Consider the following 24,824-nt stretch of genomic DNA (forward strand, 5'->3'; position numbering starts at 1 on the left):
TAGTCTTAAGATGGATTTGAATTCAGTGCTCTATTTACTGAGCCTTCTAAGTGCACAAACAAGATTATAAACAATACAAATACAGAAGTGAAATCTAATATATGTATTAAGGAAAGAATGGCATTGGGGAAATTTACTGTTTCTTTGGGAAAACATGGAATTTTAAGAAATCTAAGATATTAGAACTGTGATTTAAGTGAGGAAAATATAATTTCATACCCATGCAAAACTTTTTTATATATTATGTGCAAAAATCAGTTATACTATAGGAAAAACATACAACCTGGAGAAAACAATTTTTAAATTTTTTTTATAATCAACCAACATGATTAATTTTACTTCATAAATATTATATATGTAATCTTGACCTGAAATATCTTTTATTATCTGGTCTGTTTTTTAAAAATAAATCAAGGTTTCTCTGTTTTTTGAAGCAATTCCCCACTATTTTATTGAGCTTCTTATTTCATCCTATAGAATTGAAAGGGTTTATATCATAAAATTAGATGAAATCATTTAGAAGTTCTTAGTAAAAAATACTAAGAACTATTCAGTTGACAATGTCTATAAATGTAGTAAAAACACAACAGAATGTTGGGACAGTGACCCAGATATTAAAGAGATTCTGTAATTGACATTATATCTTATTAGTAGCATCCAAATACCTAGTTAGTCCAATTGCCTAGTTCAAATGCTGCCTTATAGGTAAGTCATTTAAGCTTTTTGAACTTAACTTTCCTTATCTGTAAAATAAATATATTAGACTGAATGATTTCTAAGGGCCTTTCCAGCTCTAGAGCTATGACTCATTCTATGATCCCTTTTGAACTATGATGGAAAATGCAAAATTAAGAAATTTACAGAAGTGTCACTTGTGGAAAAATAATTTTCATTCAACTATTATGTTCTTGATTCTTTCTCATCTTAGGTGAAGTAATTTTATTTTGCTTCAAGACAAAGTAGAGGGACTTTGGGTATATATTCCAAATATTAATTATAATAATCTCATTTCAGCTAATTCTGCTCCCCCTGAAGGGGGAAAAATTCAATGCTAAATAATGGATGTATTAAAGAGAAAGACATCCTAACAAAATTAGTTTTCCCTTGGTGAAAGAATTTTCACACTCAGTCTTCAAGTTAAGGAGCAAAGATTTATTACACTACTTGACAGAGGCCTAAAGTTCCATGGGAATCTAGAAAAGAGCCAAAAGCAAGGAGAAAGTCTTTTTTCCAAATTGATCATTTGTTAAATTTCTGCCAATCAAATCAACACCAGTAGCTTGATTCTGAGGTATTGGAAATAAAGGAACCATTCCTATCTCCCTCTCCCCCACCCCCTTTCTTTCTTTTATAGGTATTCCTGAGTAATTTACTATATAATTTGAATGGTAATTTGGTACATAAACTACCAATGTTGTTTATATATTTTTTCATGGCTGGTCTGTCTTATCAGAGTGTCTTCTTTATATTCTTATCAGTTGTTTAAGAATATAAATGTATTAATTGCTATATGCATCACACAGATGCTTATCTTATTGAAAAACAATTTAAAGAAAAATAATTTAATCAAAACAACTCAATAACAAAATGGAGGATTAAAACAAAATGGAATCAGCTATATTAAGGTGACAGATTTGTTCTTACTTATATTAAAATACTAAAATTTATTTTCACTATAACATCTTTAGAATACTGGAATACAGCATATACACGAATGACATTACTTGTATTTGTCTCAGGGTTTTTGCTGCTCTAATGGATTTCTCTTTTAAAAGAGAGAGCTTTGGAAGAAGCATGGCTACTCCAGGGGTTTCCTGTTCTGTTTTCCAGCAATCTAGGGCCCATCTTTTAGGACTTGGGTTGAGATTCTAGCTTATTTCCCTTATTCATATTCCCTTGTTTGTTTTAATAACCAAATTCTGGATTCCAGAATAAAATGATAAGATATCAGAAATAAGTATGATAATCTGTAGTTGCAGATCTTAGTAGAGAAATACTGAGGACTGAATCAGCCAGAGTCGCAAAAACCTACCCACAATGATCTCTGGAGAGGCACAGACAGTGGGAAAGATAAAGGTTTGGATTATGAGCTAGAGGCAATAAGCCATAAAGACTGTGCTAGGAGAAGAGAGAAGCTAGGAAATGAGTGAAAAGAAAAAAGAAAAGGAGAAAGCAGTGTAGGCTTGCACTAGGCTTTGACGTAACTGCTGCGGCTGATATCTCCAGCTCTCTGCACGTAGTGAGCAACGTGACCGTATACATCTTTCCTCCATAGCAACTCCAGTCTTCCTCTATTGCTAGCTCTTCTTTCCTGTGCATATATCCAGACTCACATTGGGATTCCACGTTTCCAGCTCCTAACTCTTCTGCTTCATTGCCCAATCCCAGCCAACTCTTCAGCAGCTGGACGTTACTGTGTCACCATTGCATGCAGATGCAATAGATACATCACTCCCAATCACTCGGCAATGTTTCCCAGCTTCACCTTTGGATGACTACATTTGGCTAATACAGCCAAGGCAGGGAGCTCCATATAAACCCTGTATTTTTTTATTCAGTACTTTACTCCCCCTTCTCACCGCTTCCTCTCCCCAACTCCTCCCTCTCCCCCTCAGTCTGGAGGAGGAGACTCTAAAGAGAAAAGAATAACTTAACTGTGTGTGCACATATTTTAACTTGAACATTTTTTCTCCAACCCCTTTTGAATGTGACGATTGACTAGATAACGATTTTTGATTCCGGAAATTGTTTTACTAGCGCTGGAGAGCGGTGGGAAACGCAACAACAAGTGACCGAAGGGAATACACATCTCTTTCCCATTCCATTTCCTTGCCTCCTCCTTTACTATCTCCATTCCTCCATCTTCACTCCTACCACTCCATTCCTAGACCTCCTCCACCCGCAGCACTATGTCAGTATGGATAGTGCAACACGATTGGCGTTGCAATGGCAACTGATGGAATGGGTGCGGGAAGACGGCAGAGATGGGGCCACGAGATTGCAATCAAGCAGGCCGCAGCTTCTTGGTCAGATTCTTGGTTCTAAGGATATCATTGAGGGTTACTTTTTAAAAGCAAGACCAGGAGAGGAAGCCCATTTTCTGTTCCTGTTCAGAGTTCACTTTTTGATATCGGCCTGAAGGCACGAGTCTTGGATTTTCCCCAACCTCTCTGCGTATTTCTTCCACCTGCCGTGGCAACAGCAGCCAGCTCTGCAAAGACTCAACTCAATTCAGCTTTCCTGGCAGAACATTTCAATCGCCAACCTTCCTTTCCTATCACTGCCCTTCTCCCTCTTCCCCTCCGCCCCCTCCTTCCCATCCTTCAGTTGCCTGCGTTTTCCCAGCCTCCTAGTGTGTTTTTGTGTGTTTATCTTGGTATGTTTGTGGGATCGGGTGAAAGACGAGGGGGAGGTTGGGGTGATGTGTAGTTAGTGTGTGTGCGTGTCCGCGCGTGTGTGCGCGCGCTCGCCTTTGTGTGTGTGTGTGGTGTGTGTGTGTGTGTGTGTGTGTATGCGCGCGCGCGCGCGCACGCGAGAGATTCTAGCGTTCCGCCAGCTACAGCCAGAGAAGGACGTCTGCCTTTCCCTTTTTATCTGAGCAGCTTCAGGCAGCTGGAGGCTTCTCCTCAACGGAATTTGAGAGCTCTGGGCCTGTGGAGGTTCCGTCGTGTTTTTCTGGGTGGGATATGTTCATGTTCACGTGAAGATGGATTTAATTTACGGTCTTCTGTGGTTGCTGACAGTTCTCCTGGAGGGGATCTTTGGCCAAGGAGTGTATGGTGAGTAGAATTACAACCTAGCCTTGTTCGTTCTTTTCCGCAGTTAAGCGATCGTGACCTTGTAATTTTTAGGTTGAAGTATGCTTTTGAGACGGGAAAGAACGCAAATGCATGTATAGTGCGGCCTTTCAAGACTCTCCTGTAGTGACATTTGATTTACAATTTATCTGGTTATTGGGAGACATTTACAGGCAGAGGGACGCGATGCAGATTGGGTTTAAATTTTCTCGTCAGGCCTTTCAGGCTGTGAGTTATGTGTGGATCAGGTTCGGTTGCAATTGTGCCTATGAATAGGTTTGGATTCAATTCGACTTAGAATTTGCTTTAATAGAGATCTGGTGCTTTATTTCGGGCCCAGTGTTTTCTAAACAGAGAGAAAATAAAAATATAATACACTTATCTGTTCACCTCTTTTTCCACTCCCCAACCTTTCCCCTTTTATCTTACTTAATTCTTTTTCGATCTAAGGGAATGGAATGACAGTTGATTTTCTTTGCGAATGCCATTAATATGAATACTCTCTTAGGGAGCAGAGGGAAGGAAAAGTCAAGATTCCCAGTGGAAGGCACAATTAAGGGACATGTTTATGTGAATGAACGGAATAAATGAATGAATGGAAAGAACGAATGAATGAATGAAGCAAAATCCAAGCTTCTCAGCCTGGGTCCAGGTCATTAATCCTTCCTTTTCACCTGCAGCTTTATTCCTTTTACTCTGGGAAGGACAGAGCTGTGTGTATTTGAGAAAGAAATAACTTATTTTGGGAGGAGATACTTAAAAGTGCTCTGTCAATTCAGGTTCTTTGGCAGACAGCAATGTGCACCTTTTGCTTCTAATTTTTAATCTCCTCTCTGTCTCTGTCTCTTTCTCTCTGTCTCTCTCTATCTCTTTCTCTCTCTCTTGAATTTGGATATCCTCCGTAGGACAAAGTCCCCAAAAGAATGTAACTTTTGTATTCACAAGGGATGATTGAAGGAGAAGAAGCAAGGGGAGATCAGGAGACAGGTTCAATGCTGTGTTTGCCCCTAAAACAGACTTCTGGAGGCGATATCCTGAGGAGCTGCAGTTGCAGCTTGAAATCAATGAATCAGCACTAGGGCTTTTGGGAGCTCCCAGTTGTGAGCAAGATTAGCAACATCTTTCATTTACTTATGAAGTAGGCTTCATATGTCATAGCTGAAGATGCCAAGTCCATTCTTGAAAGTCAGAGATCACAGATCCTGGGACTCGTGGCTAGAGTAAGGGTGTATAAAGGTTTCTTTAACTTTCAAACTTTGTTACTGCTCTTAGTAGTATTGCTGGATAGTTAGCAAAATAAAGTTCCTAATAGAATCAGGATTTTCAGGAACTTCAATGTTTTGCCACCATTCATACTTTTTCCAATGTAAAGTTACTATTCAGTTTGCCCTATAGTGGGTGGTGGTGACTAAGAACAGGCTTCCTCTATTTCCCTCCATCTTCTCTTTTGTCCTTTCCCCATCTGTCAGTATGAATTGAATCATCATTCAGTATGAACTGAATCACTTTTTATTCACCACTAATTCCATCTCATCTCTCCAGTTTTGTTTTTTTTTTTGAACTTCTGAAAAGAAAACTGGACAGGGAAATTTCATAGTAAAAGTAGATTTGAGTCTTATGGGTCCTCATGTGCATAAGCACTAGTCATACACTCAGATTGGTTGCAATAGCTGGCTAGAAAGGGATTTCTGTGGTAACAACCAATAGATTAGGTGCACTTTAGATTTGGGAAGTTGAAAATGTTCTCATGGCATTGAGGTATCTACTGCAGGGTCACAATGAAGGATCTTTCTAGGAATAATTATTTTATTATTATTATTATTATTATTTTTGCTGAGGCAATTGGGGTTAAGTGACTTACCCAGGGCCACACAACCAGGAAGTGTTAAGTGTCTGAGGCCACATTTGAACTCAGGTCCTCCTGTCTTCAGAGTTAGTGCTCTATCCACTGTGTCACCTAGCTGCCCCAGAAGTTTTTTTTTTTTTTTTTTTCAGTGTGTTGAGTAACTTAACTGCACTAACCTTTTCTATATCCTCAATCTTATCATCCTAAATCCAGTTCTTTTATTCTCAACAACACAAAAAGTTTTGTTTCCAAATAATGTATATGAGATTGTGCCAAAGAATTAATGAAGAAAGTCAAGGATACATTCCCTGGCACATTTTTTCCCTCTTCAGTTAATTTCTCCTGAAAGGATAAAGAAAGTGGAACCATGGCATTGGATTAGTATTTTAGGAACATCAGTGTTGTGCAATTCAGCAGTTTTGTTAATAGCAGTATTTCTAGTCACTTATTTACATCTTTTATTCTAATTATGTATGTATGTCATTTTTTCTTTCTTATTACTCATTTTTAAAAGATAGTAACATGCTATAAAGGTGGTTCCATGTAATTCAATTGAAAGATTAAAAGTCTAACAAATATCTATTATCAGATCCCATTAAAAGAACTTAAGCTAGATTATATGTATAAGCCAAGTAATTGTTTAACATTATTACTTTTTATAAATTAAAAGCTATCATAATTTTGTGTCCACGATATTCTGTCATGAGAAGCAGCATGATATAATGTTTACTATCATGGACTTGAAGTCAGGAAGACCTGATTTCAAATTCTACCTCTAAAACTAGTTATGTGACCATAGCAAAATCACTTAAATTGTCCTCTTCTTGGAGGAGGGAGTTCCTATTCATTGAATTTATAGTGAGTTCTTTTCACATCGACTTATTACAATTGACTCATTATTACCATAAATTTAGAAATGAAAGTGACTTTGCTTATCATTTATTTAGTCCAGCTCATCATTTTATAAATGGGGAAAACTGAGACATAGAGAGGTTAAACAACTTGTCCAAGTTAAGACACAAATAACATAATCAAAATTTGAATGAATCCAGATTCTCTGATTCCAAATATGATATGCAGTTAAAACTTTGATAATGACACAAATATTTTCATATTACTTTATGTAATAACATTTCATTTTTTAAAAATGTTTTAGTTTAAATATAATTTAAATAAATCAATATTTGTAAAATGTTTTGCAAACTTCAAGTGCTATGACAATGTTAATCATTTTTTTTTCCAGTCACCTAGTTATTTGCCAAACCTGCCAATTCTGTTTCCTCTACTTTATGTCCCCACCCTACTTACTATTCTTACTATTACCACCTTAACTGAAACCTTCATTAACCATTATAATAACTTTTTTTCTAGGTCAGTTTTCACCTTCCTCCAATATCAGTCTTCTAATGTACAAGATACTTTTCTCCTCAACATTTGCAAGTTTTCTTTACCAAATAAAATGCAAAACCTGCTATTCACCCCTTCCCCACCAATTTGGTTTGAAATAATTTTTTCACTCTTATTTTACATGACTTTGCTTTATGCACTCTGCATTCCAGTCAAAGCAGGATTCTCTGATCTCATTACATTGGGTATGCCCATATTTGCCCCAGGAGAAGATCTTCTTCCCTCTCAAATTTCTTTGACTAGATGAGAATTCCTCTTGTCTTGGCTTTGCCTCACCATACTTCACTTACCTGAGCTACAAGAAATAAACATGAATGAAGGAGAGACTATATTTTAGAATGAGAGCTATATGTATATATTCAGACTTTAGGAATAATAACTTGGCACATTAATTGGAAAATTAAGGGGAATACTAGATGTAGGGAGATCTATAGAGAGGTTATGAAAGCATGGAATGGGGTGTTGTAGTATGAAATGAAAAAAAAAAGAGATTGATGAAGAGATAGAATTGGCAACACAGCAAATAGAATCAAAGATGGTTTCTAGGTTGCAAACTTATGTGACTGAAGAATGGTGGAACCCTCAACCAAAATAGAGATGTTAGGAGGAAGGAAATTGTTCTAGGAGGAAAGTGACTGAATTTTGTTTTGGATATATAGAATTTGAGATGTCCATGGAACATACAATTAGAGATAAGATTGGAGCTCAGAAGAAATTATAGCTAAATATGTTTGAAGGGGGCTAGATAGTCTTTAAACAATTGATATTACCCACTGCTCACTAGTTAATATAATTCCAGAAATTTCTTTCCAAATAAGAATCATGACAATATTTCTACATTGTGGATAGGGAGACTGAGATTGCTTGCTTAAAATTGGCCTCACCCCTGGAGGCCTTTAAATAGATTAAAATCTCAGCCCTAGAGTCAGTTGAAGCATTCAGAAAGTGAGGGCACTTTTAGGTAAGGAATGAAATAGTTAGATGTTGCAATGGATATAGTGCTAGCCCTGTAGTCAGGAAGATTCATCCTCCTGAGTTCAAATGTGGCCTCATTCTTATCAGCTGTGGGATCCTGGGCAAGAGACTTCTTCCTCTTTGCATCTTCTGTAAAATGAGCTGGAGAAGGAAATGGCAAACCACTCCAGTATCTTTGCCAAAAAATTATAATTGGGGTCATAAAAAGTAATACATGATCAAACAACAAAGGTAAAGATTAATTTTGTGGAGTCTGACTTTGGGGAGGAGGGAATTCCTTTCTTCTCTTTCAAAGAAGAGAATGGAATTTGAGAGAGTTAGAATTACATCTTGAGGGATAATAGACAAATAGAAGTCACACACATTCTACACGTGCATGCACACACACATACACACAAGTAACAATGACAGCAAATAAGAATTACAAGCATGAATTCAAAAGAGAATTGATACTAACCATTGAAAATCAGGCTCTATGAGAACTCCATGATAAAAAAGAGACATAGAATGTCAAAAGCAAGTGTTGCCTTTTCCTCATATGTGCCCTACACATGCCTCATAATCATTGTACTTTAAGGTTGTACCCACTCCTTTTTTTTTTTTTTGCTGAGGCAATTAGAGTTAAGTGACTTGCCTAGGTCACACAGCTAGGAAGTGTTGTGTCTGAGATCACATTTGAATTCAGGCCCTCCTGACTTCAGGGCTGGTGCTCTATCTACTGTGCCACCTAACTGCCCCTGTACCCACTCTTCTGAGTAATCTTATGTGTATATGTTGGAGAATACCATCAGCTTTATTGGGAGAAGAAATTTTATACCTTCTGTTTTTATTATGACACTTTTATAAATTCTTTTGTCATGAGAAAATTATAAAAATTGGCTTACTTTGTTACTTTCCACCAGAAAAGGCTCATGAGCTATGGTTTTAGGAGAGTAGAACACACTGGATATCTTCAAGCCTATGAATGTACTTAGTCACTCTTTGGAAAAGTACTTTGTGGTTTGGTCGATTCAGTTATGTCTGACTTCACGACCCCATCTGAGTTTTTTGGGTTTCCTAAATTTTGTTTCCTAAATTTTATGATTTAGGAAACAGATCCAGTGAGGTTAAAAAGCTAATGGATTTAGGGATAGATTTTTAGTGATCTTGCATATATCAGTTTTAGTAGAATAGGAGAATATGGAAGCCAATTTTCAAGGAATTACAGAGGAAAAAATACAATTAGTATATATATACACACATGTATATATGTAGCTTTTTGAGGAGTTTGTCTATGTAACAGTAATAATTTGAGAGTATTATAGGGACTAGTGAAGGTTGTTTAGGAGAGTAGAATAGTATCTTTCTTATTAGATATAACATTAAAGTAATGAAATTGATTTTCTCAAATAGTTTATTTTTGACTGTTGGTTATCAATCAATTTAGTAATCCATTTCTTAAGAATCTGATTCATTCTTTCTACTTTCCCAGATGAAGGCAGATGCCCAGGTATATAGAATTGCCACTCAATTTGCAATCCCTCTCCATTATTTCTTATAAGACAGTACAAGTATGTTCCATTATTAGAATCAATAGTCTCTACCAAACCATACTTAGATACAATTTGTTCCAATGTTATCCACTACCCCTTTAAAGCAGCAGAGTTCAGAGAAAAGCTTCTACTTATACCCTATATCTCAGTTTTTCCCTACTGGTATCATTTCATTAAAACTTAACCTAAATATTTTGGAGCAAGATTCCCTCCTTCCAGAGTGACACCTTCTCAATACTTTCTTATACAATTTAGCAAGCAACATAGTAGCTTAAATATATTTCATCTAATTAGCAGATACAAACATATGACCTTTTTAGGTTAGTTACTAGAGAACCAAAATTTTTAACTTAAATTCAAATCAAATATAGATTTAAATTTCTAGTAACAATACTTCAATATTAAAACACACATATTTCTAGACTCTTATACCAGAATGAACAAGTTCACAATTTTAGCATGCACTAGTTAATAGTAATTATCTTGTACAATTTCAGAATCAGAATTCCAATTTAAATACACAGCCCCCAAATTTAAGGTGGCAGAAAATTGCCATTTAAAGTCTGTCTACAGGGCTTTAAGACCTTAGGGGAAGCTACAGGTCTGTGACCCAGTGGCTATCCCACTGGCAAAATCAGAAATGCGAAAGTGTGAGATATATCAAAAATATTGGGGCACTAATGTAAACGCTAGAAGAATTTAAGCTAGTCAGGGACACCAGCCTAGCCAGTATAGGTTTCACAAACCTGAGAAGCTTGGAAAATCCCAGAGAAAGCAGTTTATTTTTTTCTCCTGTTTTTTTTTTTTTTTTTTTTTTTTTTGGTAAGCCTCAAGTTTTGGCTGTTAGAAAGCTTTTAATCATGAAAATTAGGCCTACTTAAAAATACAATTAGACCAACTCAACTTTGCTGATAGCTAGTGCCAAGCAACTTAAAACTTAGTCTAAAAACCCCCAGAATCTGCTAAAATGTTTTAATAGTTCTATCACTTTAACTATTTCTGCAGACCTAAACTGATCAGTTCTAGGTTCACAAAAATATCAGTTTTTTCTTTTTGGTGTGGCAGTTGAAAACTTTTTCTATTTTAGAATTAGTTCTTCTTCTCTCTAGCTAAAACATATTTTAATAAGTCCAATTATGTACAAAACAAGCACTTTTTATATTCCAAATAGCCAGATCTTTTCCTTTCTAATTTGGCTGAGGAAAGACAAACACAGGCTCAAACACAAACACAAATAGCTTTTCTAAATCAATCAAGCTCCCATTCTCAGTCCCACCTTGGAGTGGAATTGAAGAGGGGAGTTCTGGAGCAGAAACCTTAGGAGTTGGCTGGCAGGTATCAAAGGCTCCTTTGAATTTACACCCTGTCCTTGGGGGATGGACTCAGTTTCTCTTAGTGAGCTGGTAATCAGCCCAAACAGAACAACAATATTTCCCTATATATTTTGGTATTTTATCCCAATTTTTCCTAAAGATACCAGATAAGGTTTAGAGCCACCTACTTTTCTTTCCCAAAGTTCACAGTATCTTATACACTTTTAATGGAGAATTCACCTGATTTTACCAAAGGAGAATAGAAGAAAACTTACACACTCTAACCACTTAGGATTTTCCTAATATTAAAGGGAAATAGGAGTCTTTTACAGACTTTAACTGCTTACATTTTCTCAATCCCAATCCCAGTCATCCAGATGGCTCACCAACCAGTTGCTTGGAAGAGGAAAGTCTAATTCTTGCTCATCTGGACTGTGGTGCACAGTTTACCGACTGATTTCAAACTTTTCTCAGCTGGCTTATCTCTTGGGATGAATTTAATTTTCTATATTTGTTAGCCTACTTCTGTTTTTGCTTTCTCTGAATGTCACTTTTTGGGAGTTTACCTGATTGGAGCAGGAATTCCTGAGCCAAGTCCAAGGACCACCAGAGAACTTTCTGGAGGGCACCTGACTAAGGATTTGGAATAAGAGAGACCTTTATGAACAGAAAATATCCCTGAATGTGCCCTCAAATTGTGTGAGATAGAAGCAACCACAAAACAATCAGAGATTCTCAGAGTAAGAAAAAGCAAAAAGAGGTTTATTACAATCTCATGAGAAAGAGCATCTCCTATTTGACAAGATATTTGTCAGTAAAAGGAGGCAAAACATAAACTACAAAACTTAAAAATAGATTAAATATATTAATAGATTAAATAGAACAGAAGCCCTCCCTCATAAATTAAGAGATAGATTAGTACTAATTAGCAAAACTAATTCTAAAGATGAGTAAAACAATTTATGTCTCTTTTTGAGGTGGCAAAAATGAGAATATGAGGGATATGCCCCCAAATTAGGAAATGGCTGAATAAATATTGTTAACATAAATATGATGGAATATTATTGTACTGAACTTTTATCACCATCATAACTGATATTCTAAAGGACAATGGAATATGTTACTCACCTCCTGATAGAGAAGTGAAGTTCTCAGATTGTATGATGAGACAAACGTTATTTTTGGACATAACCACTGTGGATAGGTGATTTGATTGATTATTTGTAATAAGTCTTATTTTTCTTAAGTTCCTTAATTGGGTGGATGGATTGGGATGAGAGGATGAAAAGGCAAATTTTGACTGACTACAATAAATGCAAGTTAAAAAATGAATAGAAATATATACTTTCATTAATTAATCATTTTTTGCTTGAGCCTTCATTTCAGTGTATTAATTAAAGGAAAGAAACTTCTTTTTGCCTCATCTTTCATTTATTTCTTTAACTATCATTGCCTCTAATTTCATAGACTTATATAAATATGTTTTAATAGTTCTATAACTTTAACTATTTCTGCAGACCCAAATTAATTAGAAATAAGGTAAAGAAAAAGTAGGAACTGGTTTGTCTCTCAATTTTTCTACCCTTAGAATGAACACCTGAGATAAAATGCTTCCTGGCTTGTCCATTTCAAAATCATCTCATATGGATTTGAAGTAGAAAACTGCAGATGTGGCAGACCAAATTCCTGCCACACAATAACTGTCACTTCTCTTCCTTTTCTCCTTATGCTCTTTAATCTTCCAAAAATTCTACAGAAGTGAATACCTGAAAAACTGGAATTCTTCTATATCAAGGCTGATCCCCTCATTAATTTTCTCTTTTCTCAAACTGAAAAGAATGACAAATCTCAGGGCTTTTTAGCCAGCCAAACCTGGTTCAGAGATTATTACAAATATAACAAACAATAGAAACATGTTTATGTATTTCAATAATGCTTCTGCTTATAATTTTAAAAATCTTCTTTAGCACTTTTTGAATAAACTCTATTCTTTATATATTCTTGCTTTTTTGACATGTTATGAATTAAAGTTTGTATAACAGAGATGTAAACAATTAGTAACTGTTATATAAGTGCTTGTTGAGTTAATAAAATAGATCTCAATTGTTTATTTTCCAAGTAATGAGGATCTTTTGAAATTTAAATGTTTAACTATTTCTCCTCTCCCTTTCCAGGAAAGGTTTGAAGGTGTGTATGATTTGCTCCATTAAGCTAAAATAAGTAATTTTAAAACATGGATAGATTTCAGGAATGTGAGGAAGGAATCCTTAAAAACAGAAATAACTCTTCTCACCTCACCATATTTTATATGCATAATATGAGGCCTATTGTTTTTTATTGTTCAACAATATTTCAGCTGAGATTTTGCATCTTTTATTTTTCAGTGATTCACTCATACATTGTTGATAGTTCTACTCTGCTTTTATTTTTTCTTTCTTTTTCTTTTTCTTTTCTTTTCTTTTTTTTTTTTGAGGCAATCAGGGTAAAGTTACTTTCCCAGCATCATATGGGTAGTAAGTGTCAAGTGTCTGAAGCTGGATTTGAACTCAGGAGGACCTGATATTATATTTTTCAAAAATTTTTTTCTCATTTAATTATATAATCATTGGATTTCCTCCTCCCCTACTTTTGTTGTTAATGTGGTCAGTTATGTTTATTGTTTCTAATGTGGAATGCATTAATGGATCTTAGTATGTGATCTTGTGATAGATGTGATCATAGTGTTCTTGCAATTATTTTATTTTTAAATTTTTAAAAAATTTCATTAATTTTCCTTTGACAAATTGTCCTCTAGTTTTCATTTTCCATTTTGAATCTCCCAATTTAAGTATCATGATTATATTTGTGTCATAGATGGAATTTTGTAAGACTCTACTTATATTGTCAAAGACTATATATCATAATTAATTGCAATTTAAATTTTTTATGGAATTTGCTTTTAAATTCATCTTGCAGGGAATGCATTATATATTATTTCTTTTTCAAAGTTATTTGAGTGTTAATATTCTGTTAATCTGGGAATTTCATATCTTTCTATTTGTTCATCAAGAGAAATTTCCATTCCTATTCAATATCTCCAAAGGTTCCTCAAATCTTACTTTTCTAAAATTTTATTCATCTCCCTAACTTTTTTCTTTTTTCTTTTATAGATTTATCCAGCTCTGACAAGGCTAAATTTAGTTCCCCTACTATTAGTTTTACTTTCTGTTTCTAAACATTCAGCTTTTTCTTCCCAAATTTGAATGATTTGCTACTTCATGCATAAAAGTATGGTATAGTTTCCCTGATAATTTCTTTTAATTAAGTCTATTTTTGCTTTTGCTTTGTGCAAAGTTGTGATTGATATTTTTGCCTTAAAAAATTTCAGCTGAAACATAATAGATTGTACTCTAGCCTTTAACTCCATATGCATCTTTCTGTTTTAAGTGTGTTTTTTTCCCAACCATTTACTGTTGGATTCTTTTGGATTCTATAATTCTTATCTATGTTGGGGTGTTTATCCCATTTACATCCCCAATAATGATTGCAAACATTATATTGTTTCTTTATATGTATATACAGGCACACATATATACTTGATGCTTTTTAAATTCAGTTCATTTGACAGGGAGGTTCAAATGTTGCCTCTGTTTCATCTCCTCCTCATTCTTTTCTTTATTTTATAACTTTTACCTTTTATGCCCCATTTATGTGAGACAATTTTCCCTATTCTCTTTTCCTCTTTTCCTCTCTCTCATTTAATCATTCTTTCTCACCTTTCCATTATTCTTTTGAGATCTTCCCTACATAATAAAATTAGACTTATGCCCTTTGTCTAAGTAAACTTTTTCTAACAGTAGATAATAACATTTTTAGAGATGACATACATCATCTCCAAATATAGGGATGTAAACAATTAAACCTTGTTTAGAACCTTTTAATTTCTCTCTTATGTTTACATTTTTATCTTTCTCTTAAGTCTTGTGCTTTAAGTTAAATTTCTATTCACCATTATGAATGCTTGAACCATTTCTAATTTATTAAATACCTAATTTTTTTCCCTCATAAAATTATATTTAGTTTTGCTGAGTAAGTTATTGTTTGTAAACCTAGCTTTCCAGAATATCATATTTCAAGCCCTTTCTCTATTATGAAGCACAAAAAAATTAAAAAAATTTAGCATCAATAGCTGCTAAATTTTGTGTGATCCTGACTTTGGCTATGTAATTTTTGAATTATTTCTTTCTGGTTGCTTGCAGTATTTTCTGGATTTTGACTATAATATTTCCCGTGTCTTTTCATTTTGGGATTTCTTTCAAGAGGTAACCACTGGATTCTTTCATTTTCTATTTTGTCCTCTCATTCTAAGCTAAATGGACAGTTTTCCATTATAATTTCTTAAAATACACTTTTGTTGTTGTTGTTGTTCATGACTTTTAGGTAGAGTCATGATTATTAAATCATTTCTCTTTGATGTGTATTTCCAGGTCAGTTGTTTTTCCTATGAGATATTTTATGTTTTCTTCAATTTATTTTCAGTGTTTAACTTTGTTTTATTTTTTTTTGACCAGTTCTAATTTTCAAATAAATAATAATTTTAAAAATTAGTTTTACTTTTTTAGCTAAATTTCATTTTTTTCAATATTTTCTTACAGAACTCCCATTTCCTTCCCCAATTTTCCTTTATTTTTAAAATATTTTTTTTGTCTTTTTCTAACTCTTCTAGGAATTTTGTTTATGAAATGTGTACAATTTGAAATTTGAAAATAAATTTTTTCTTTTGTCTTTTTCTAACTCTCCTAGGAATTTTGTTTATGAAATGTGTGCAGTTTAAATCCTGTCTTTGCTTTAGATATTTTCAGATTATTGTCTTTCTGTGTCTTGAATCACTATAGTAACTTTTTATGATCAGTTTTTCTTAGCCTATTTCTTGACTGGAGTCTATGTTAGTGTTGAGCTAGTCTGAGTTCTGTTAAACAAATCTTCTATCTTTTATGTTCTTCTGTTGCTTTCATCATTCAGTCTGGGCTGTCAGTTTTTGGTGCTTCCATAGTGATGTCATTTGAGGACTGTTTGCTGCCCATAATCTGAAGTTTCCTGACCCAGTTTAATCTTCTGGCTTTTGTGTGCTTGAGTTTCAATAAAGAGTTGTTGGCCTCAACCATTGTTTGCTGTAAATTTCCATAGGTTGAAAGCAACCAAATTGTTTGTTCTCCTTTGGTTTTGCAGTATTTTCTTCTGACTTGATTTATTGTCTTGCACACTTATATCCTGGGCCAAAAGTTAAAACTGAATCACCATTCTGTTCTTGGGTTCAGTACTACATAACTAAGTTTCTGAAACTTGTTCCTTGCTCCTTACACATGTAGGTCCCCTAGTGCCTAGTGATTATACTCATGAGCATTCACTTCTGCCCTGGAACTGTATGACCTGGAACTACTGGAACAGTTATTGAGATTCTAGATAGCATCCATTCTTATACCTAGTTCCTAGTACAGGTGTTTCTTGGGCACCTGGAACTACTGGAACAGTTATTGAGATTCTAGATAGCATCCATTCTTGTACCTAGTTCCTAGTACAGGTGTTTCTTGGGCTGTCTTTCTTCCCAAATGTTCAATCCCCTTAAAGTTCTTATGTGTTGGCTGCTCCACATTACTGCTGCCACTACAAGAATCCAGTGCCACTTTTGTCTGGTGCCTGCAGCCACTACACTATACTCTTGGCCAGCTCCAGTCCAAAGTACTTTGACCTTTCTTTCTTCCTAAGCTACTGTGAAGTGCAAAAAGAACTAGTTTTTTTTTTTCTTCAGGCCATAGAATACTACAAAGCACCATTCACTATCTCAGATGGCATCTATGAGTCCATGTTTTGTGTAGCAACAGGCTTCCACGGACTCCATGTAATCATTGGATCACTTTTCCTAGTCATTTGCTTTTTCCGACAAGTATTTTATCACTTCACATCTACCCATCATTTTGGCTCTGAAGCTGGTTTTCCTTATCATAAGTTGATTTGGTGTGCTTTTTAGATAGTTTTAGAAGAGATTATGAAGGAAGTAAGGCAAAACTCACTAACTCTCACAACTATCTTAACTCTTCCTAATTACTATGATTTTAAAAAGAGGGCAAACTAAATTATCCATATGAGAACTGAAAAAAAAGACTTCAGAACAATTGAAGAGAAAATAAAGAAAATTTTTAGAAATATTATGCCAAATTTAGTGCAAACCAGATTTATAACAGAGAAAATTAAGAAATATTTTCAAAAGTATAAAGTGCTGAGGTTAATAAGAGGAAATAGACTATTCAACTCATTCAGACTCAAAAGAAATAGAGCAAACCATTAATGAATTCCCAAAGAAAAGAATTTCCAAATAAATTCTTTCAAATATTAAAACAATTAATTCCAAGTCTTCATTTTATAACTTCTTTCTATTACATTCTATACTCTAGTATAACTACAAATGTGTATTCAGCTTTTCCTTCTTTGAATATAGACATTTATACTTAGGAAATTGTTAATAAATTGTGCAAGAAAGTCATGATAATTTGCCCATAACATTGGCAAACTGGCCAGGTTTTTTCTCTGAAGGATTAGTTTTTAGAAATATTGAAAACATTAAGATTTTAATTTATGAGAAAGATCAACTCAGGCTTTTAAAACATCCCCACACACCCATAAGATGTGAAAGAACCTCTATATCTGCTGATATGACACCTGCTGTGCTGTTTGTTCTTAGTTCATCTGTGTTAGGTCATGTAATGGCTCATAGTAGATTCCCAGAAAGAATATGATTTTCTGATAAGTCTGAGGTGAAGAGTATAGTTGAGGGTATGGGCCCTAAAGTCCTCCATTTGTGCAGATATAAGAGGCTGTTATTTTTAAAGCTAGATGACAAGGGTCCTAATCAACAAACCACAGATTACCTCAGCCAGTTCATTAGGTCAATAGAATTTAAGTTTGTCAAATGAATTCCTAAATAGGCATTAAAATATAAGTATTTCAAGTAAGTCGAAAAAAATCATTTTTATGTTTGTAGTGACACTTTTTGTAGTGGCAAGAAACTGGAAACTCCCATTAGCTGGAGAATGGCTGAAGAAGTTATGGTATATGAATGTTATGGAATATTATTCTTCTGTAGAGAAGTGAATGGAAGGAATTAGCAGAACACTATACACAGAAACAGCAAGACTATACAATGATTAGTTCTGATGAATGTGGCTCTTTTCAAAAAATGAGATGATTTAGGCCAGTCCCAATGGTCTTGTGATGAATTGAGCCATCTACACCCAGAAAGATGAGTGTGGGGACCCAGTATGGATCACAACATAGTATTTTCACTTTTTTTAGTTGGTTGTTTGCATTTTGTTTTCTTTCTCTTTTTTTCATTTTTAATCTGATTTTTCTTGTGTAGCATGATAATTATGAAAATGTATAGAAAAATTGCATGTTTAACATATGTTGGATTACTTGCTGTCTAGGGGAGGGGATAAAGGGACGAGAGGGGAAAACTTTATAACACAAGGCTTTGCAGGGGTGAATGTTGAAACTTATCTATGCATATATTTAAAAAATAAAAAAGTTTAATAAAATAATTTAAAATATTTTATAGAAAAATTCTTCCTTTTAAAATAATATCTTATTGTTCCCCCAAATTACATGTAAAACATTTTTAACCATTTTAAAAACAATTATGAGTTCCAAAAATATTTCTTCTCTCTTTCCCTCCTTTAGCCACTGAGATGATAAGCAATTTGATATAGGTTACACATATGTAATCATATAGAATATTCAGATTATTAAAAAATTATATATCATATTTACCAAGACAAACCCAGGAACTAAATGAACAAAGTTATAAAACAGTTTTGATACAAATAAAATCAGATTTAAATAATTGGAGAAATATTTGTTCATGGATGCTGATATAATAAAAATAACAATTCTACATAAACTAATCTATTTATTCAATACTATCCCAACCAAACTATCAAAAATTATCTTACTGAACTGGAAAAAATAAAATTAATTTTGATGAACAAGTAAGGAATGTGGCTTGGCAGTACCAGATCTGTATTATAAGGTAGTTAATTATCTGCTCCCAGAGAACATTATATTTTAGAGAAGAATATTACAGTTTCCTAAGATGATTAAAAAAAGGAAAGAGCCTACATGTTCTGAATATTTATAATTTGTGGTGGCAAAAAAGTAGACCTATCAGTTGAAGAATGGTTAAACAAATTGTGATGGAATACTATTGTGCTGCAAGAAATTATGAACCAATTGATTTTAGAAAAACATGGAAAGATTTTTGTGAAATAATGAAAAGTAAAGTGACAAAAACAAGAAATATTATATGCAGCAAAAACAAAGAATTGTTAATCAATTTATGTTAAACTAAGGAACCTTCAAGGGGTATCTAGAAGGTGCAGTGGATAAAGTACTGGCTCTAAAGCCAGGAGAACCTGAGTTCAAATCCTGCTTCAGATCCTTAGCACTTACTAGCTGTGTGACTCTGAAAAAGTCAACCCCAATTACCTTACCAAAACAAACAAGAACCTATGAAAGAAGATGATATCCATCTCCAAGAAAAAGAACTGATATTATTTATCACAATGCATATATTTACATATTTATAATTTACAAATTTACATATATTTATAAATCTAGAGCAAATGATGGCCTTCTTTAATTTAGGCTAAGCAAGGAGGGAGATAGTTCATAACTTAAAATGAAACTTTAAAAAACATATAGCAATTAGATATTTTGACTTTGTGTCAAAGATAATTTCCTTTAGATTTTCAATATTTGGCTCACATAGCAGTTTATAGAAAAGATTCTTTAATTTGCATTTCTACTTATCTTTAAAATACGACTCTTAAAAAAATAACAGTTCACTGCTACTTACCTTTATTGAGTTCCCAATAGCAAAATAAGAAAGTAAAAGTTTAAATCAATGCCCCTTCAGACTGAATTAATAGCTAAATTTTTGAAGACTTGCGAGAGAGATTGTAGGTAATATTATTAAAGAAAACATCAGCTACTTAGTAATGTAAGACATTATAGCAAAACAAAACATTCCTGTTCTCTGTTAAAGCTTTAAAAAATATTATCCTAGAGTCTTCAGAATGATGAGTCTTAACATGATATAATAATTGCTTTAACTGTGACAGCCCTTTTCGTAGTGACGAGAAACCGGAACCTGAGTGGTTGCCCATCCATTAGAGAATTGCTGAATAAGTAATGGTAAATGAATGTTTTATGGAATATTAATTGTTCTATAAGAAATGATTAGCAGGATGATTTTAAAGAGGCCTGGAGAGACTTATATGAACAGATACTAAGTGAAGTGAGTATAGAACCAAGAAAACATTATACACGGTAAAAACAAGATTATACGATGATCAATTCTAATGGATGTGACTCTTTCTAACAATGAGATGATTGAGGACGTTTCAATGATCTTGTGATGAAGAGAGCTATCTACATCTAGAGAGAGGACTGCGGGAACTGAGTATGTTTATAACATAACATTCTCACTCTTTGTGTTGTTGTTTGTTTGCATTTTATTTTCTTATTTATTTTCTTTCTTTTTGATCTGATCTTTCTTGTGCAGCAAGATAATTGTACACATATATTTACATATATTGGATTTAACCTATATTTTAACATGTATAACATATATTGGATTACTTGCCATCTAGGGGAAGGGGTGGAGGGAAGGAGGGGAAAATTCGGAACACAAGGCTATGCAAGGATCAATGTTGAAAAATTATCTATTGTATATGTTTTGAAAACAGAAAGCTTTAATGATATAAAAAACTCAAAAGTGCCACTGATCCTTTTTTATTTATTATATTCCAGCATAATTAATAAAATTGTTAATTATACAGAAAAAAGGTATAATAATTGCTTTCAAAGTGTATGAAAAATCATAATTTTTAAATTTTTAAAAATTATTTATTTATTTGTTTGTTTTAAGCAAATCACGAGGTGACAAATTTGCAGATCTTGAGAGTTTTAGTCACAGGCAGCTCTGAGAATGTAGATGCCCCAAATATCATACTCAACAATTTTTTTTTAAAAAGATATAGAGAGTTGGCTTAATTATACACTAAATTCAGCAACAACCAAGCTAGATCCATATGGAATATAAGCCAAATATCAGATTGCAGGTAACATATGACCTCTATTATTATCCCGGCAAATTATTATTAATAAGCTGGTGGATGTAGGATGAAGGAAAGGAGTGCAATTGACAGTAATTCTTTTTAAAAAATAAATATTGTAGTCCACTAAATTGTCAGTGCAGAACATTTTCTATTTTAAGAATAGACATAAGGAATCTAAAACAAATCCAGATTTCAAATATGTTTAAAAATAAAGCTATATAAATACATCCCCCCAAATAAAGATCCTTCAGCATATACACATTTTTCAGTCTAAAAAAAATCAGACCTTGTTTTCTTTCTCTTTTCATTTTATTCACATACAATAACAACAAAAAAAAAACATTATCCAAGAGATTTCCTTCAAATGGAAGTGTTCTGGGAAACCTAAAATTTATTCCTCGTCTAACAAGAGATGGCAATTTTTGTTTTCAAATGTGTGAAGAACAAGTAAATCATTGTTCTTTAAAGTTATTCTCTTTCAAAAGGAAAGGTAAAATTGTGAACACTGAATTTTTTTCCTTTTAGTATTTTATTTCCTCCACCCAGTTATATGTAAAAACAAATTTTAACATCTATTTCTAAAACCTTGAGTTCCAGATTCTTTTCCAAACACTGTTTATACATGTGTAGTTATCCCAATATTTCCATAATAGTCATAGTGTGAAAGAACATAGATCAAAAAAAAGAAAACCCTCAAGAAAAATGATGAAAGTTAAAAAAAGTATGCTTAAATCTATATTTAGACACTATCAGTTCTTTCTCTAGGTATAGAGAGCATTTTCCATCATATGTCCCTTAGAGTTGTCTTGGATCATTGTAATGTTGAGAATAGAGGGGGATCATTAAGAGGTGATTATCCTACAATATTGCTGTTACTTTGTACAAAGTTATTTTACTTTGCTTCAGCTTATGGAAGTCTTTCCAGGTTTTTCTAATAGCATCCTGCTCATTATTATAGCATTCCATAGCACAATAGCATTTCACCATAACCATATGCCACAGTTTATTTAGCCATTCCCTGATTGATGGGTGTCCCCTCAATTTCCAATTCTTTGTCCCAGAAAATAGGTGCTATAAACACACATACACACACACACACACACACACACACACACACACACACACACACTTCTATATATTTGGTACATATAGATCTTTTGACCTTTTTTGTTTGTCTCTTTTGGGATACAGACTCAATAGTAGTATTGCTTGTTCAGAGGGTATGCATGTTTTTGTAGCCCTCTAAGAATAATTCCAAATTGCTCTATAGAGAGGTCGATTCAGTTCACAACTTCACCCAAACATTGAATATTGCAATATAGGATAATAAAAAATATCCTGCAGAAATAGAAAACTGTAATTGATTCAGCTGATGATATGTGTTAGTTAATTTGACTCACTATTACAGCAAACTAAAGAAATTAAGACTAGTCCTTGAAAAATATTATTCTGATGAAGTTTTATTGTTTAGTTGTTTCAGTCATTTCTGACTCTTTTTTTTTCCTACTACCCTCCTTAGGTTCCTTTTTTCAGTTTTTATTAAAGTTTTTATTTTTAAAAACATATGCATGGATGATTCTTCAACATTAACCCTTGCAAAATCTTGCGTTCCATTTACTCCCCCCTTCTTCCACCTCCTCTCTTAGATGGCAAATAGCCCAATATGTGTTAAATGTGGTAGAAATATATGTTAAATCCAATATATGCATATATATATTTATACAATTATCTTGCTGTACAAGAAAAATCAAGTCAAATAAAAAAAATGAGAAAAAATAAAATGCAAGCAAACAACAACAAAAAGAGTGAAAATGCTATGTTGTGATCCACACTCAATTCCCACAGTCCTCTCCCTGGGTGTAGATGGATCTTTTCATCACAAGATCACTGAAACTGGTCTGAATCATCTCATTGTTGAAGAGACCCAAGTAATCTTATTGCCTGGTTTTGCTCATTTCACTTAGTATCAGTTCATGTAAGTCTCTCCAGGCCTCTCTGAAATCATCCTGTTGGTCATTTCTTACAGAGCAATAATATTCCAAACAATTCCAGAACAATACTATTCTATAACTATTCCAAACTATACCATAACTTATTCAGCCATTCTCCAACTGATGGGCATCCATTCAATTTCCAGTTTCTTTCCACTATAAAAAGAGCTACTAAAGACATTTTTGCATATGTGGGTTCCTTTTCCTCCTTTAAGATGTCTTTGGGATATAAGCCCAGTAAAACACTGCTGGATCAAAGAGTATGTACATATAACTCTTTGGGCATAGTTACAAATTGCTTTCAATTTACAATTGGTTACAAATGTAACCAAATGTAACCAAATGGTTGGATCCATTCACAATTACACCAACAATGTATCAGTGTCTCAGTTTTCTCATATCCCCTCCAACATTCATCATTATCTTTTCCTGTCATCTTAGTCAATCTGAGAGGTATCTTAATTTTCATTCTCTGATCAATAATGATTTGTGGCAACCACGTTAGCACCCTGGATACCTTAGAATCAGCTGGAATCAGCATAAGCAAAAGTCTTTATTCTAGGTCTTTAGTGGTAGAAGTGAAGAGAGTGGACACGTAGGATCTCTGCGACCTCACCGCCTTGTCTCTCTCTTGAAGTGACCCTGGCTAGTCTCCCTGCACCTCATAGTCCCTCCCATAATTCTCTGTATACACCAAACAATTGGGCTAGCACAATAGTGGGAAGGGCCATTTTCCAAGCATATTCTTAGGGAGTATTGTCCAATCAGTAATTAGCCTCAAATGCTTGATTGTCCCACCTCAGTGCTCTGACTCAAGAGTTTCAGCCCCTTACAATGATTCATCTTTTCATATGATTAGAAATGGTTTTAATGACTTCACCTGAAAATTATTCATATCCTTTGACTATTTATCAATTGGAGAATGGCTTGAATTCTTATAAATTTGAGTCATTTCTCTATATATTTTAGAAATGAGGCTGTTAGCAGAACCCTTGAATGTAAAAATGTTTTCCCATTTTATTGCTTTCCTTCTAATCTTGCCCACGTTAGTTTTGTTTGTACAAAACCTTTTTAACTTAATATAATCAAAATTATCTATTTTTTGATCAATAATGATTTCCAGTTCTTCTTTGGTCACAAATTCCTTCCTCTTCCACAGATCTGAGAGGTAAACTATCCTATGTTCTTCTAATTTGTTTATAGTATCATTTATAGTATACTATAGTATAGTAATATTCATTTATAATATCATTTCCTGAAAGCAATATGTTGAGTTTATAATTTTTAATATATAATTAATAATAATTTTATTTCCATTTTAAGGGTGAATTCATTCAATTCATATTCTAAACTATCTTTTCTTTCATCCTATCTCACCTAATTCCCTATCTATCCTTACTCCTCTATTTCTATCCAGTATCTTTCTCTCTTATTTCTTAATTTATTAATTCCTTCAAGAATCCCTTCTTTATCTCCTTCTCTCATCTATCTCCTTTTCTTATTTCTTTCTAAATTTAGAAGACTTTCATAGTCTTGTATGTGTGTGCGCGCACACACACACGCGCACATACATATTGTTCTCTCTTTAGTCCATTCCCAATTAGAATAAGATTTTAGCATTACCTGACCTTGCCCTTTCTAAGTTCTGTATCAATTTTTCCTTTTTTGCCTCATTTCTATGAGATAATTGTTCCTTTTTAATCACTCCTTACATAATTTTATTTTTTAAAAGTATTACCCCAAAAAACAGCTTAACCCAAGCTTTTCTTTCAAACTACTCAAATAAAATTGACAGTCATAAATGAACTGAAT

General features: G+C 33.6%; 1 protein-coding gene across 6 annotated transcripts in view; it reads left to right on the forward strand.

Annotated features, from left to right (window-relative positions):
* The first annotated feature begins 3,504 nt into the window (after positions 1-3,504).
* Positions 3,505-24,824, forward strand: part of MDGA2 (MAM domain containing glycosylphosphatidylinositol anchor 2) — a 795,736-nt gene continuing 774,416 nt past the window's right edge. For 3 of the 6 annotated variants that reach the window (XM_074290629.1, XM_074290632.1, XM_074290631.1), the window contains exon 1: positions 3,505-3,779. Coding sequence is in view for 3 of the 6 variants with exons in the window: in XM_074290633.1 (XP_074146734.1) it covers positions 3,707-3,779 (73 nt within the window). In the remaining 3 variants the exon portion in view is untranslated. The remainder of the gene's footprint in view (positions 3,780-24,824) is intronic. The other 3 variants (XM_074290633.1, XM_074290627.1, XM_074290628.1) reach the window with 3 other exon arrangements.

The sequence above is a fragment of the Sminthopsis crassicaudata genome, chromosome 2, assembly GCF_048593235.1.
Source record: "Sminthopsis crassicaudata isolate SCR6 chromosome 2, ASM4859323v1, whole genome shotgun sequence".
NCBI classification, from domain to species: domain Eukaryota; kingdom Metazoa; phylum Chordata; class Mammalia; order Dasyuromorphia; family Dasyuridae; genus Sminthopsis; species Sminthopsis crassicaudata.